The sequence below is a fragment of the Salvelinus sp. IW2-2015 genome, unplaced genomic scaffold (genome assembly GCF_002910315.2).
Source record: "Salvelinus sp. IW2-2015 unplaced genomic scaffold, ASM291031v2 Un_scaffold3249, whole genome shotgun sequence".
Taxonomy (NCBI): Eukaryota; Metazoa; Chordata; class Actinopteri; order Salmoniformes; family Salmonidae; genus Salvelinus; species Salvelinus sp. IW2-2015.
The window spans coordinates 19,175-30,776 of record NW_019944536.1 but is presented as its reverse complement, the minus strand read 5'-3'; the positions used below and the strand labels follow the sequence as shown (position 1 = coordinate 30,776).

The window sequence follows — 11,602 nt, the reverse complement described above, 5'->3', positions numbered from 1 at the left end:
CCCTCCATTCTGGTCTCTCTCCCTCCATTCTGGTCTCTCTCCCTCCATTCTGGTCTCTCTCCCTCCATTCTGGTCTCTCTCCCTCCATTCTGGTCCCTCCCCAGTGAATGCCTGGCTGCTTCTTGTCTTCCTCTGCTTTAAGGCAACAGCAGTGGAGAGTGGGTGAAGGAGAGTTGGGTCTGGGGAAGGAGAGAGAGAGAGAGAGAGAGGGAGAGTTGGGTCTGGTGAAGGAGGGATGGGTGGAGAGTTGGGTCTGGGGAAGGAGGGAGGGGTGGGTGGAAAACAGAGCCCACTGACAGCCAATAAAGGCTAAATATAGCTACTGCTGTCTCTGCAGTGCCAGGCTGCCTGACCCGGGGTGGCAGAGGAATACCACAGAGCCTGTCCTCTCCCCATGTCCTGCTGTACCCTTCCCCTCTGTCTCAGTACCTGCATCACCATAGTCGTCTTCCTGTATTCTCTCTTCCTCCCTTCTCGCTCACTTAAATGACAGAACCACAGGTAGCAGTGCAAGGACACAGAATGCATTGATAATGTAATCATTTTCATCTGGCATATCATTTTTTGATAAATGCTGATGTAAGTATCGGTATAAATGCATTTCATCCAGGTCTGAGTTGACTCGGTACTGCTTGACACACAGGCATGTTTGACCTATTGACTAGAATGGGATCAGTGTTCTCTTCTGCTTTTAATGCAGTTTTTATTTTTTTATTTTTTTCTGGGTCAGTTTTGTGAGCAGTGTCGGTGTGTTTTGTTTACCCTTGACTAATACACCCCCTCTCCCCGCTCGTCTTCCCCCTCAGTTGTGACAGGAGCCACGGATGGCATCGGGAAAGCCTATGCGGAGGAGGTAAGATCCATTCCCGGGTGTCAGACATTTCAGGCCCCTTCACGGGAAAACCAAAGTGAGTGACTCATCAGAGGGGGGTTTAACCAGGAGGTCAGAGTAGTGACGGTGACACACACAAAGGTTTGCCTTTTGCGAGCAAGTGCTGAGGGATTTATGCTGCATAGCCAGGGCAGAATTTATTCAAAAATAGTCATTTTTTCAAGGGAGTCCCCCATCAGTAGACAGTCATGATAAATGCCCTGCTTGATAACAGTGCTGTCCTTCTCATTGTTGATGATGGCTATTGTTGATTTAGGTTATGAATCTGGGTGCAGTATGTGGTAGTGTTGAATGTTAGACCCTCTTTAATGGTCTTAAAGATGGTCTCAGTGTCCATGTTGAGTGTTGGGTTCTGTCTCCACAGCTGGCTCGGCGGGGGTTTTCCATTGTGCTAATCAGCCGCACCCAGGAGAAACTGGATGAGGTGGCCAAGTCCATTGGTGAGTAGTTCCACCTGGGGCATGTTCATTAGGCATGGGGAAACCTTGGACTCCAGTTGTCTTATGTGATGGGGCCCTCTGCTGGTCACTATGGTGTATTGACATCTGAGCCCCCACATCTTCACAGATGAGTCCACTACAATCTCACTCCCTAAAGCTCACTGTTCGTTGTGTTTCAGCACCTTTTTAATGTTCCAGTAACAGCGTCTTGCATGCGTCTTCCCTCCTAGAGAGCAGATATGGGGTTGAGACCAAATCCATCGCTGCAGACTTCAGTGCCACGGACATCTATCCCAAGATTGAAGCTGGACTTACCGGGCTGGAGGTTGGCGTTCTGGGTAAGTGAGAGAGGCAGTCCTGTAACGGTTGTGGACTTACCGGGCTGGAGGTTGGTTGTTCTGGGTAAGTGAGAGAGGCAGTCCTGTAACGGTTGTGGACTTACGGGCTGGAGGTTGGCGTTCTGGGTAAGTGAGAGAGGCGTCCTGTACGGTTGTGGACTTACCGGGCTGGAGGTTGGTGTTCTGGGTAAGTGAGAGAGGCAGTCCTGTAACGGTTGTGGACTTACCGGGCTGGAGGTTGGCGTTCTGGGTAAGTGAGAGAGGCAGTCCTGTAACGGTTGTGGACTTACCGGGCTGGAGGTTGGTGTTGGGTAAGTGAGAGAGGCAGTCCAGTACGGTTGTGGACTTACCGGGCTGGAGGTTGGCGTTCTGGGTAAGTGAGAGAGGCAGTCCACGACAGTGACGGTTGTTTTTGTGAAATCATTCAGATGGTGTGGGTGTCTTTTAAAACGCTGCTGTCCCCTTTGGTTAGAAGTGGATAATCAAGTGCAGAGAGGCGTGTTGATCACTTCTTCCAGTCCCTTAAGTGATGTTGTATGAAAGTCCTGACTGTGTTCTATATGGCTTTTATCCCTAGTAAATAATGTGGGAATGTCCTACTCCTATCCGGAATTCTTCTCAACGTTCCCAACCTGGATAGTGTGAGTCTGAATGGCCTTGTGATTGTTCACTTCCCATCTATTGTGTACCAGAGTCACTTATCTCACACTGTGTTCTATGAAACATTACGCCTCAGAGATGACACCCAGAACTAAATGGTTTTTTTATTCTGCCCTTGCAGTTCATCAACACAATGGTTGAACATCAACAATCATAGTCTGTTTGCCAGGTCAGTAGTCATTATGGGAATGGAAGGATCAGTCAAGTCCAAATATAATTTTGATTAATTAAGTCTTTTTATTTTTTGCCTTATCTGTCAACACTAACAATGAGCGCGCGCAATGCATACACACACAGTCTGCCATATGAGGCAGAGGATTGGTTCCCAGCCAAAGCAACAGCATGCTTCTGCTCTAAAACCCACAATCCCTCTCTCTTTATGCAGATGACCCGTATGGTGCTACCTGGGATGGTAGAGAGGTAAGTGGAGGGGTGTGAGGGATCTGGGGTTTCCAGGAGGACGGGCGGGTGTGGTGAAGGGATCTGGGGTTTCCAGGGAGGGACGGCGGTGGGGACGGTATCTGGGGTTCTCAGGGGGACGGCGGTGTGCGGTATCTGGGGTTCCCAGGGAGGGACGGCGGGCGTGAAGGGATCTGGGGTTCCCAGGGAGGGACGGCGGTGGTGAAGGGTTCTGGGGTTCCCAGGGAGGACGGCGGGTGTTGAAGGGATCTTGGCTTCTCATGGAGGGACGGCGGCGGTGAAGGATCTGGGGTTCTCAGGGAGGGACGGCGGTGGTGGTGAAGGGATCTGGGTTTCTCGGGGAGGGCGGCGGTGGTGAAGGGATCTGGGTTCTCGGGAGGGGACGGCGGTGGTGACGGATCTGGGGTTCTCGGGGAGGGGCGGAGGTGTGAAGGGATCTGGGTTTCGGGAGGGAGGCGGCGGTGGTGAAGGGATCTGGGGTTCCCAGGGAGGCGGCGGTGGTGAAGGGATCTGGGGTTCCCAGGGAGGGGCGGCGGTGGTGAAGGGATCTGGGGTTCCAGGGAGGGACGGCGGTGGTGAAGGGTTCTCAGGGAGGGACGGCGGTGGTGAAGGGATCTGGGTTCCCAGGGAGGGACGGCGGTGGTGAAGGGATCTGGGTTCTCAGGGAGTGGCGGCGGTGGTGAAGGGTTCTCAGGGAGGGACGGCGGTGGTGAAGGGATCTGGGGTTCCCAGGGAGGGACGGCGGTGGTGAAGGGTTCTCAGGGAGAGACGGCGGTGGTGAAGGGCTTCAGGGAGGGACGGCGGTGGTGAAGGGTTCTCAGGAGGGACGGCGGGTGGTGAGGATCTGGGTTCCCAGGGAGGGACGCGGTGGTGAAGGGATTGGGTTCCCGGGAGGGAGCGCGGCGGTGGTGAAGGGATTCTGGGGTTCCCAGGGAGGGACGGCGGTGGTGAAGGGATCTGGGTTCTCAGGGAGTGGCGGCGGTGGTGAAGGGTTCTGGGGTTTCTCAGGGAGTGATGGTTGTCGCTAGTAGAGCCGCTCTGGTCAGTAGAGATTCTCCACTCACTCTTCCCAAAGTGTAATGCTTATCCCAAACTCTTATACTCTGGCCTGAGGGTCAGCGTAGTCTCTGGCCGAGGGGTCAGCGTAGTCTCTGCTGACGGTCAGCGTAGTCTCTGGCCTGAGGGTGCAGCGTAGTCTCTGGCCTGAGGGGTCAGTAGCTCTCGGCCTGAGGGTCAGCGTAGTCTCTGGCCTGGGGGTCAGCGTAGTCTCTGGCCTGAGGGGTCAGCGTAGTCTCTGCCTGAGGGGTCAGCGTAGTCTCTGGCCTGAGGGGTCAGCGTAGTCTCTGGCCTGAGGGGTCAGCGTAGTCTCTGGCCTGAGGGGTCAGCGTAGTCCTGCTGCCTGAGGGGCAGCGTAGTCTCTGGCCTGAGGGGTCAGCGTAGTCTCTGGCTGAGGGGTCAGCGTAGTCTCTGGCCTGAGGGGTCAGCGTAGTCTCTGGCCTGAGGGGTCAGCGTAGTCTGAGCCTCAACATCAGATTGGCGTTAGGAGTTGTTAACTTCGGGGCCACCGTCACGCGTACGTAGAATTGCCCGCAGCCCCTCGCCCGTTTCAGGAGAAAGGGAGCCATCCTCAACATCTCTTCTGCCAGTGGGATGTACCCTTGTCCCCTCCTCACGGTCTACTCTGCCTCCAAGGCTTTTGTGGACTTCTTCTCCCGMGGGCTGGAGGCTGAGTACAAGAGYAAAGGGATCCTCATCCAGGTGAGACTGAAGACTGACMTGTTTTAACCAATGATTTGYATATCCACTARATGACTGATAGGGGGTKCTGTGTAGAAGCCACCATGCCTCCATCTTGGCTCTCCCCCAACATATAGAAATGCATGTATTAATGTCTACATTTGTTTTTGCCACATTTATTCTATTAGACAGCTTAATGCATATTTTAAAATATGTGAGAATTTCTTTGKTTATATAAACATTTTCCTTATTGTATTGATTAATGTTCCTGTCCCCTGTCTCCCGGGGGACAAGCTTGGTCATATTTAGCTGTCGGAGGAGTTTGCTTTCAAACCAGTGAGGGAACATCCATGTGAATTTGAGTAACTGTCGTGTCTCTTCTCCAGAGTGTCCTGCCGTTCTTCGTGGCCACCAAGCTGAGTAAGATCCGGCGGGCCACACTGGACAAGCCCAACCCTGACCGCTATGTGGCCGCTGAGCTGAACACGGTGGGGCTGCAGAGCCAGACCAACGGCTACCTGCCTCACGCAGTCATGGTAGGGACGGGCTAACCATACGATAGAATACTGTCCAGGCTTGCAGAGCCAGACCAACGGCTACCTGCCTCACGCAGTCATGGTAGGGACGGGCTAACCATACGATAGAATACTGTCCAGGCTTCAGGATGACCGTTTTTATCACAAGGTTCAACAAGTAGCTACTTGTCAGGTTACACCAGATTCTACCTCATCAGTTTACGAGGATTCTTCCCTGACAGTTAGCCACAAATGATCATTGCTTGAAGCTCATGCTTTTGCAAATGCAGAACTATTCAAGTGGCAAGTATCTTGATGCAAGTTAATAGTAATGAATTTAGACTGTAAATACCCAACTAATTATGACATTAACGAACTAATTATGACATTAACGATGAAATAACAGGCATGGATTCCCAGACCAGATTGATGGTGTTTGTTTCCTCAGGGCTGGCTGACCACCGTGCTGTGCCCTGCCAGGCTCCTGAACAGCTACATCATGGGGTTACACCTGGGGATGCGCTCACGCTACCTGAAGAAACAGAAGCAGGGATAGAGATGCTATCAGGGCAAAGGAGGTGTGGAGAGAAAGGAGACCAACAGGAATCCACCTGCTCCGTTCTTGCATACCCCTCACGGACCAAGGACAGGGCTGGCAAACTGCTAGTGTGTGTTCAAGTTAGTCTACTGTGTTCTCTGGCTTAGGTAATAATTTCTATGGAGGGACTTCCTTGAGTTGAAACATTGACCAGGCACTTAAACATAATGCACTAAGTTAAATTAAACTGTTGAAAAAATGTTATTGTGGACAGGTATTAGGAGCTGCACTTGTGAACTACCACTTCAATAAACAATAATAGTTGCAACTTATTCCTTCAAAATGTTTTATTGTTGGAGTTGTGTTGAACTCCAACTCCAACAATGGTCCCGTGTGGCTCAGTTGGTAGAGCATGGCGCTTGCAACGCCAGGGTTGTGGGTTCATTCCCCACGGGGGGACCAGGATGAATATGTATGAACTTTCCAATTTGTAAGTCGCTCTGGATAAGAGCGTCTGCTAAATGACTTAAATGTAAATGTAACTCAGAAAAACCAAATATGGAAAGAAATGGATTTGAGTCATTCTGAAACTCTCAATTGGCAAAGGGCAGGAAAATAAATGTTCTCCCTGGATTGCTTTACAATGAAAAGGTTGTGTACAAATCATGTATTAATGAACCTACAGAAGGGAGGATAAGGAGACCGAGTTAACGGGAACCGTTCCTTTATGAATACTGGAGGATTGATGTCCAGTTTAGAAGGTTATGTGTCTGCTAGCATGTCAGTATGGTAGTTAACACACCAGAAACTAGGGAATGGGTTGAGTTAGCCCGCTCTCGTTTCAACTGACTGACTGGTCTTCAATACAGAAGGGACACAACTTACAAGCCATTCTCTGGTCATCAAGGCAGCGTCTCAACACACAAAAATAAGTAGATACAAGCTGTTTAACAGTCTTTAGCTCTTTAGTTAGAAGCTGTTTAACAGTCTGATGCTGTTTAACAGTTCAGGCCATTTACTGTTGAACCAAATGTCTTGTCCAACTGTTTTGTTCTCGTTACTTTCTATCAAAGCAGTCAGTGGTCCGTTAACAGATGTTTCTTAACATGCTTCAGCTGTGTGTTTTTTTGAACTAAGCATTTGTTGTACAGCGTAATGCCACTCATCTTACTCCATGAGCTCACCAAGGTGACACATTAATATTGTCTTCTTGTTTGGTTGTTAATGAAGCTTTCATTTGTTTTAGATGCATTTAAGTAACACTGTCTTTAACATTGTACGGTTTGGTCGAGAGCTCGTGTATATTCCCGTCTGTCATCTACCATCAGAACACTGTTCAACCATCTATCTGGTATGTTCCCAGTCTGTCATGCTCTCATCAGAACACTGTTCAACCATCTATCTGGTATTTCCCAGTCTGTCATGCTCGATCAGAAACACTGTTTCAACCATCTATCTGGTATGTTCCCAGTCTGTCATGCCTCATAAACACTGTTCAACCATCTGCGTATGTTCCCAGTCTGTCAATAAAACACTGTTCAACCATCTATCTGGTATGTTCCCAGTCTGTCATGCTCTCATCAGAACACTGTTCAACCATCTATCTGGTATGTTTCCCAGTCTGCATGCTCTTCACAGAACACAACAATGCCACTCACCCAACGAAGCATTGCATGCCCTTATCTATCAAAACACTGTTCAACCATCTATCTGGTAGTTCCCATCTGTCATGCTCTCATAGAACACTGTATCAACCATCTATCTGGTATTTCCCAGTCTGTCATGCTCTCAGAACACTGTTCAACCATCTATCTGGTATTGTTCCCAGTCTGTCATGCTCGCTCAATAAAACACTGTTCAACCATCTATCTGGTATGTTCCCAGTCTGTCATGCTCGCCTCAATAAAAACACTGTTCAACCATCTATCTGGTATCCCAGTCTGTCATGCTCTCCTCAATAAAACACTGTTCAAACCATCTATCTGGTATGTTCCCAGTCTGTCATGCTCGCCTCAATAAAACACTGTTCAACCATCTATCTGGTATATTCCCAGTCTGTCATGCTCTACATCAGAACACTGTTTCAACCATTCTCTGGTATGTTCCCAGTCTGTCATGCTCGCCTCAATAAAACACTGTTCAACCATCTATCTGGTATATTCCCAGTCTGTCATGCTGCTCAATAAAACACTGTTCAACCATCTATCTGGTATATTCCCAGTCTGTCATGCTTCTATAGAACACTGTTCAACCATCTATCTGGTATGTTCCCAGTCTGTCATGCTCTCAATAAAACACTGTTCAAACCATCTATCTGGTATTTCCCAGTCTGTCATGCACTCATCAAACACTGTTCAACCATCTATCTGGTATGTTCCCAGTCTGTCATGCTCTCATAAACACTGTTCAACCATCTATCTGGTATTGTTCCCAGTCTGTCATGCTCTCATCAGAACACTGTTCAACCATCTATCTGGTATGTTCCCAGTCTGTCATGCTCGCCTCAATAAAAACACTGTTCAACCATCTATCTGGTATATTCCCAGTCTGTCATGCTCTCATCAGAACACTGTTCAACCATCTATCTGGTATGTTCCCAGTCTGTCATGCTCGCTCAATAAAACACTGTTCAACCATCTATCTGGTATGTTCCCAGTCTGTCATGCTCTCATCAGAACACTGTTCAACCATCTATCTGGTATGTTCCCAGTCTTCATCATACTCGCCTCAATAAAACACTGTTCAACCATCTATCTGGTATATTCACAGTCTGTCATGCTCTCAATCAGAACACTGTGCAACGCTGTATTCCCTCATGTGGTCTTAACATAAGAGATGATTGCTGATTAATGCCCTACTTCTGTTCAATTTTAAGTGGTAGTTTTTGAATAGCACTTCCTCTCTAGTCCCAACAGTCTTCAAATGGATGTTGAGATTTGAGGTGATGGGAGTTCACTGGGAATATCATCTGATCTGTGTCACTTCCAGAGACTGGGCTTTCCTTATGGACTGTAACTGAAGCTCCACACAGCAGAGACTGGGCTTTCCTTATGGACTGTAACTGACGCTCCACACAGCAGAGACTGGGCTTTCCTTATGGACGTAACTGAAGTCTCACACAGCAGAACTGGGCTTCCTATGGACTGTACTGACGCTCCACACAGCAGAGACTGGGCTTCCTTATGGACTGTAACTGACGCTCCATACATACAGCAAGGACTGGGCTTTCCTTATGGACTGTAACTGAAGCTCCACACAGCAGAGACTGGGCTTTCCTTATGGACTGTAACTGACAGCTCCATACAGCAGAGACTGGGCTTTCCTTATGGACTGTAACTGACGCTCCACACAGCAGAGACTGGTCTTTCCTTATGGACTGTAACTGAAGCTCCACACAGCAGAGACTGGGCTTTCCTTATGGACTGTAACTGACGCTCCATACATACAGCAGAGACTGGGCTTTCCTTATGGACTGTAACTGAAGCTCCACACAGCCAGAGACTGGGCTTTCGTTATGGACTGTAACTGACCCTCCATACAGCAGAGACTGGGCTTCCTTATGGGCTGTAACTGAAGCTCCATACATACAGCAGAGAATGGGCTTTCTTATGGACTGTAACTGACTCTATATAGCAGAGACTGGGCTTTCCTTATGGCTGTGAACTGAAGCTCCACACAGCAGAGACTAGGCTTTCCTTATGGACTGTAACTGAAGCTCCACACAGCAGACTGGGCTTTCTTTATGGACTGTAACTGACGCTCCATACAGCAGAGACTGGACTTTCCTTATGGACTGAACTGACGCTCCACACAGCAGAGACTGGGCTTTCCTTATGGGCTGTAACTGACGCTCTATACAGCAGAGACTGTGCTTTCCTTATGGACTGTAACTGACGCTCCATACAGCAAAGACTGGGCTTTCCTTATGGACTGTAACTGAAGCTCCACACAGCAGAGACTGGGCTTTCCTTATGGACTGAACTGACGCTCCATACAGCAGAGACTGGGCTTTCCTTATGGACTGTAACTGACGCTCCATACAGCAGAGACTGGGCTTTCCTTATGGACTGTATCTGACTATATAGCAGAGACTGGTCTTTCCTTATGGACTGTAACTGACGCTCCATAACAGCAGAGACTGGGCTTTCCTTATGGACTGTAACTGACGCTCCATACATTCAGCAGAGACTGGGCTTTCCTTATGGACTGTAACTGAAGCTCCACACAACAGAGACTGGGCTTCCGTTATGGACTGTAACTGACGCTCCATACAGCAGAGACTGGGCTTCCTTATGGACTGTAACTGAAGCTCCATACATACAGCAGAGAATGGGCTTTCTTATGGACTGTAACTGACTCTATATAGCAGAGACTGGGCTTTCCTTATGGACTGTAACTGAAGCCCATATAGCAGAGACTGGCTTTCCTTATGGACTGTAACTGAAGCTCCACACAGCAGACTGGGCTTTCCTTATGGACTGTAACTGACTCTCCATACAGCAGAGACTGGACTTTCCTTATGGACTGTAACTGACGCTCCACACAGCAGAGACTGGGCTTTCCTTATGGGCTGTAACTGACGCTCTATACAGCAGAGACTGGGCTTTCCTTATGGCTGTAACTGAAGCTCCATACAGCAGAGACTGGGCTTTCCTTATGGACTGTAACTAAAGCTCCACACAGCAGAGACTGGCTTTCCTTATGGCTGTAACTGAAGCTCCATACAGCAGAGACTGGGCTTTCCTTATGGACTGTAACTGACGCTCCATACAGCAAAGACTAAGCTTTCCTTATGGACTGTAACTGAAGCTCCACACAGCAGAGACTGGTCTTCCTTATGGACTGTAACTGACGCTCATACAGCAGAGACTGGGCTTTCCTTATGGACTGTAACTGACGCTCCATACAGCAGAGACTGGGCTTTCCTTATGGACTGTATCTGACTATATAGCAGAGACTGGTCTTTCCTTATGGACTGTAAACTGACGCTCCCATACAGCAGAGACTGGGCTTTCCTTATGGACTGTAACTGACGCTCCATACATACAGCAGAGACTGGGCTTTCCTTATGGACTGTAACTGAAGCTCCACACAGCAGAGACTGGGCTCTTCGTTATGGACTGAACTGACGCTCCATACAGCAGAGACTGGGCTTTCCTTATGGACTGTAACTGACCCTCCATACAGCAGAGACTGGGCTTTCCTTATGGACTGTAACTGAAGCTCCATACATACAGACGAGAATGGGCTTTCTTATGGACTGTAACTGGACTCTATATAGCAGAGACTGGGCTTTCCTTATGGGCTGTAACTGAAGCCCACACAGCAGAGACTTAAGCTTTCCTTATGGACTGTAACTGAAGCTCCACACAGCAGACTGGGCTTTCCTTATGGACTGTAACTGACGCTCCATACAGCAGAGACTGGACTTTCCTTATGGACTGTAACTGACGCTCCCACACAGCAGAGACTGTGCTTTCCTTATGGGCTGTAACTGACGCTCTATACAGCAGAGACTGGGCTTTCCTTATGGGCTGTAACTGAAGCTCCATACAGCAGAGACTGGGCTTTCCTTATGGACTGTAACTGAAGCTCCACACAGCAGAGACTGGGCTTTCCTTATGGACTGTAACTGAAGCTCCACATAGCAGAGACTGGGCTTTCCTTATGGACTGTAACTGACGCTCCATACAGCAGAGACTGGGCTTTCCTTATGGACTGTAACTGACGCTCCATACATACAGCAGAGACTGGGCTTTCCTTATGGACTGTAACTGAAGCTCCACACAGCAGAGACTGGGCTTTCGTTATGGACTGTAACTGACGCTCCATACAGCAGAGACTGGGCTTTCCTTATGACTGTAACTGACCTCCATACAGCAGAAGACTGGGCTTTCCTTATGGGACTGTAACTGAAGCTCCATACATAAGCAGAGAATGGCTTTCTTATGGACTGTAACTGACTCAATAATAGCAGAGACGGGCTTTCCTTATGGGCTGTAACTGAAGCTCCACACAGCAGAGACTAAGCTTTCCTTATGGACTGTAACTGAAGCTCCACA

General features: G+C 48.8%; 1 protein-coding gene and 2 long non-coding RNA genes across 3 annotated transcripts in view; all 3 read left to right on the top strand.

Moving 5' to 3' along the window:
* LOC112075583 (very-long-chain 3-oxoacyl-CoA reductase-B-like) overlaps positions 1-5,912 on the top strand; it is a 12,339-nt gene extending 6,427 nt beyond the window's left edge. The window contains 10 exon segments of the mRNA XM_070440966.1: positions 807-853; positions 1,257-1,332; positions 1,563-1,670; positions 2,248-2,286; positions 2,289-2,311; positions 2,452-2,499; positions 2,716-2,750; positions 4,361-4,508; positions 4,874-5,023; positions 5,451-5,912. Of these exon segments, the coding sequence (XP_070297067.1) occupies positions 807-853; positions 1,257-1,332; positions 1,563-1,670; positions 2,248-2,286; positions 2,289-2,311; positions 2,452-2,499; positions 2,716-2,750; positions 4,361-4,508; positions 4,874-5,023; positions 5,451-5,558 (782 nt within the window). The 3' untranslated portion in view covers positions 5,559-5,912.
* On the top strand, positions 3,196-3,728 carry LOC112075584 (uncharacterized). The gene is made up of 3 exons (XR_002895005.2): positions 3,196-3,369; positions 3,436-3,524; positions 3,687-3,728. It is a non-coding gene; the product is annotated as an uncharacterized lncRNA (long non-coding RNA).
* Positions 5,913-7,041: 1,129 nt separating the features above from the next.
* Positions 7,042-8,291, top strand: LOC139025776 (uncharacterized). The gene is made up of 2 exons (XR_011477396.1): positions 7,042-7,159; positions 7,975-8,291. It is a non-coding gene; the product is annotated as an uncharacterized lncRNA (long non-coding RNA).
* The last annotated feature ends 3,311 nt before the right edge of the window (positions 8,292-11,602 follow it).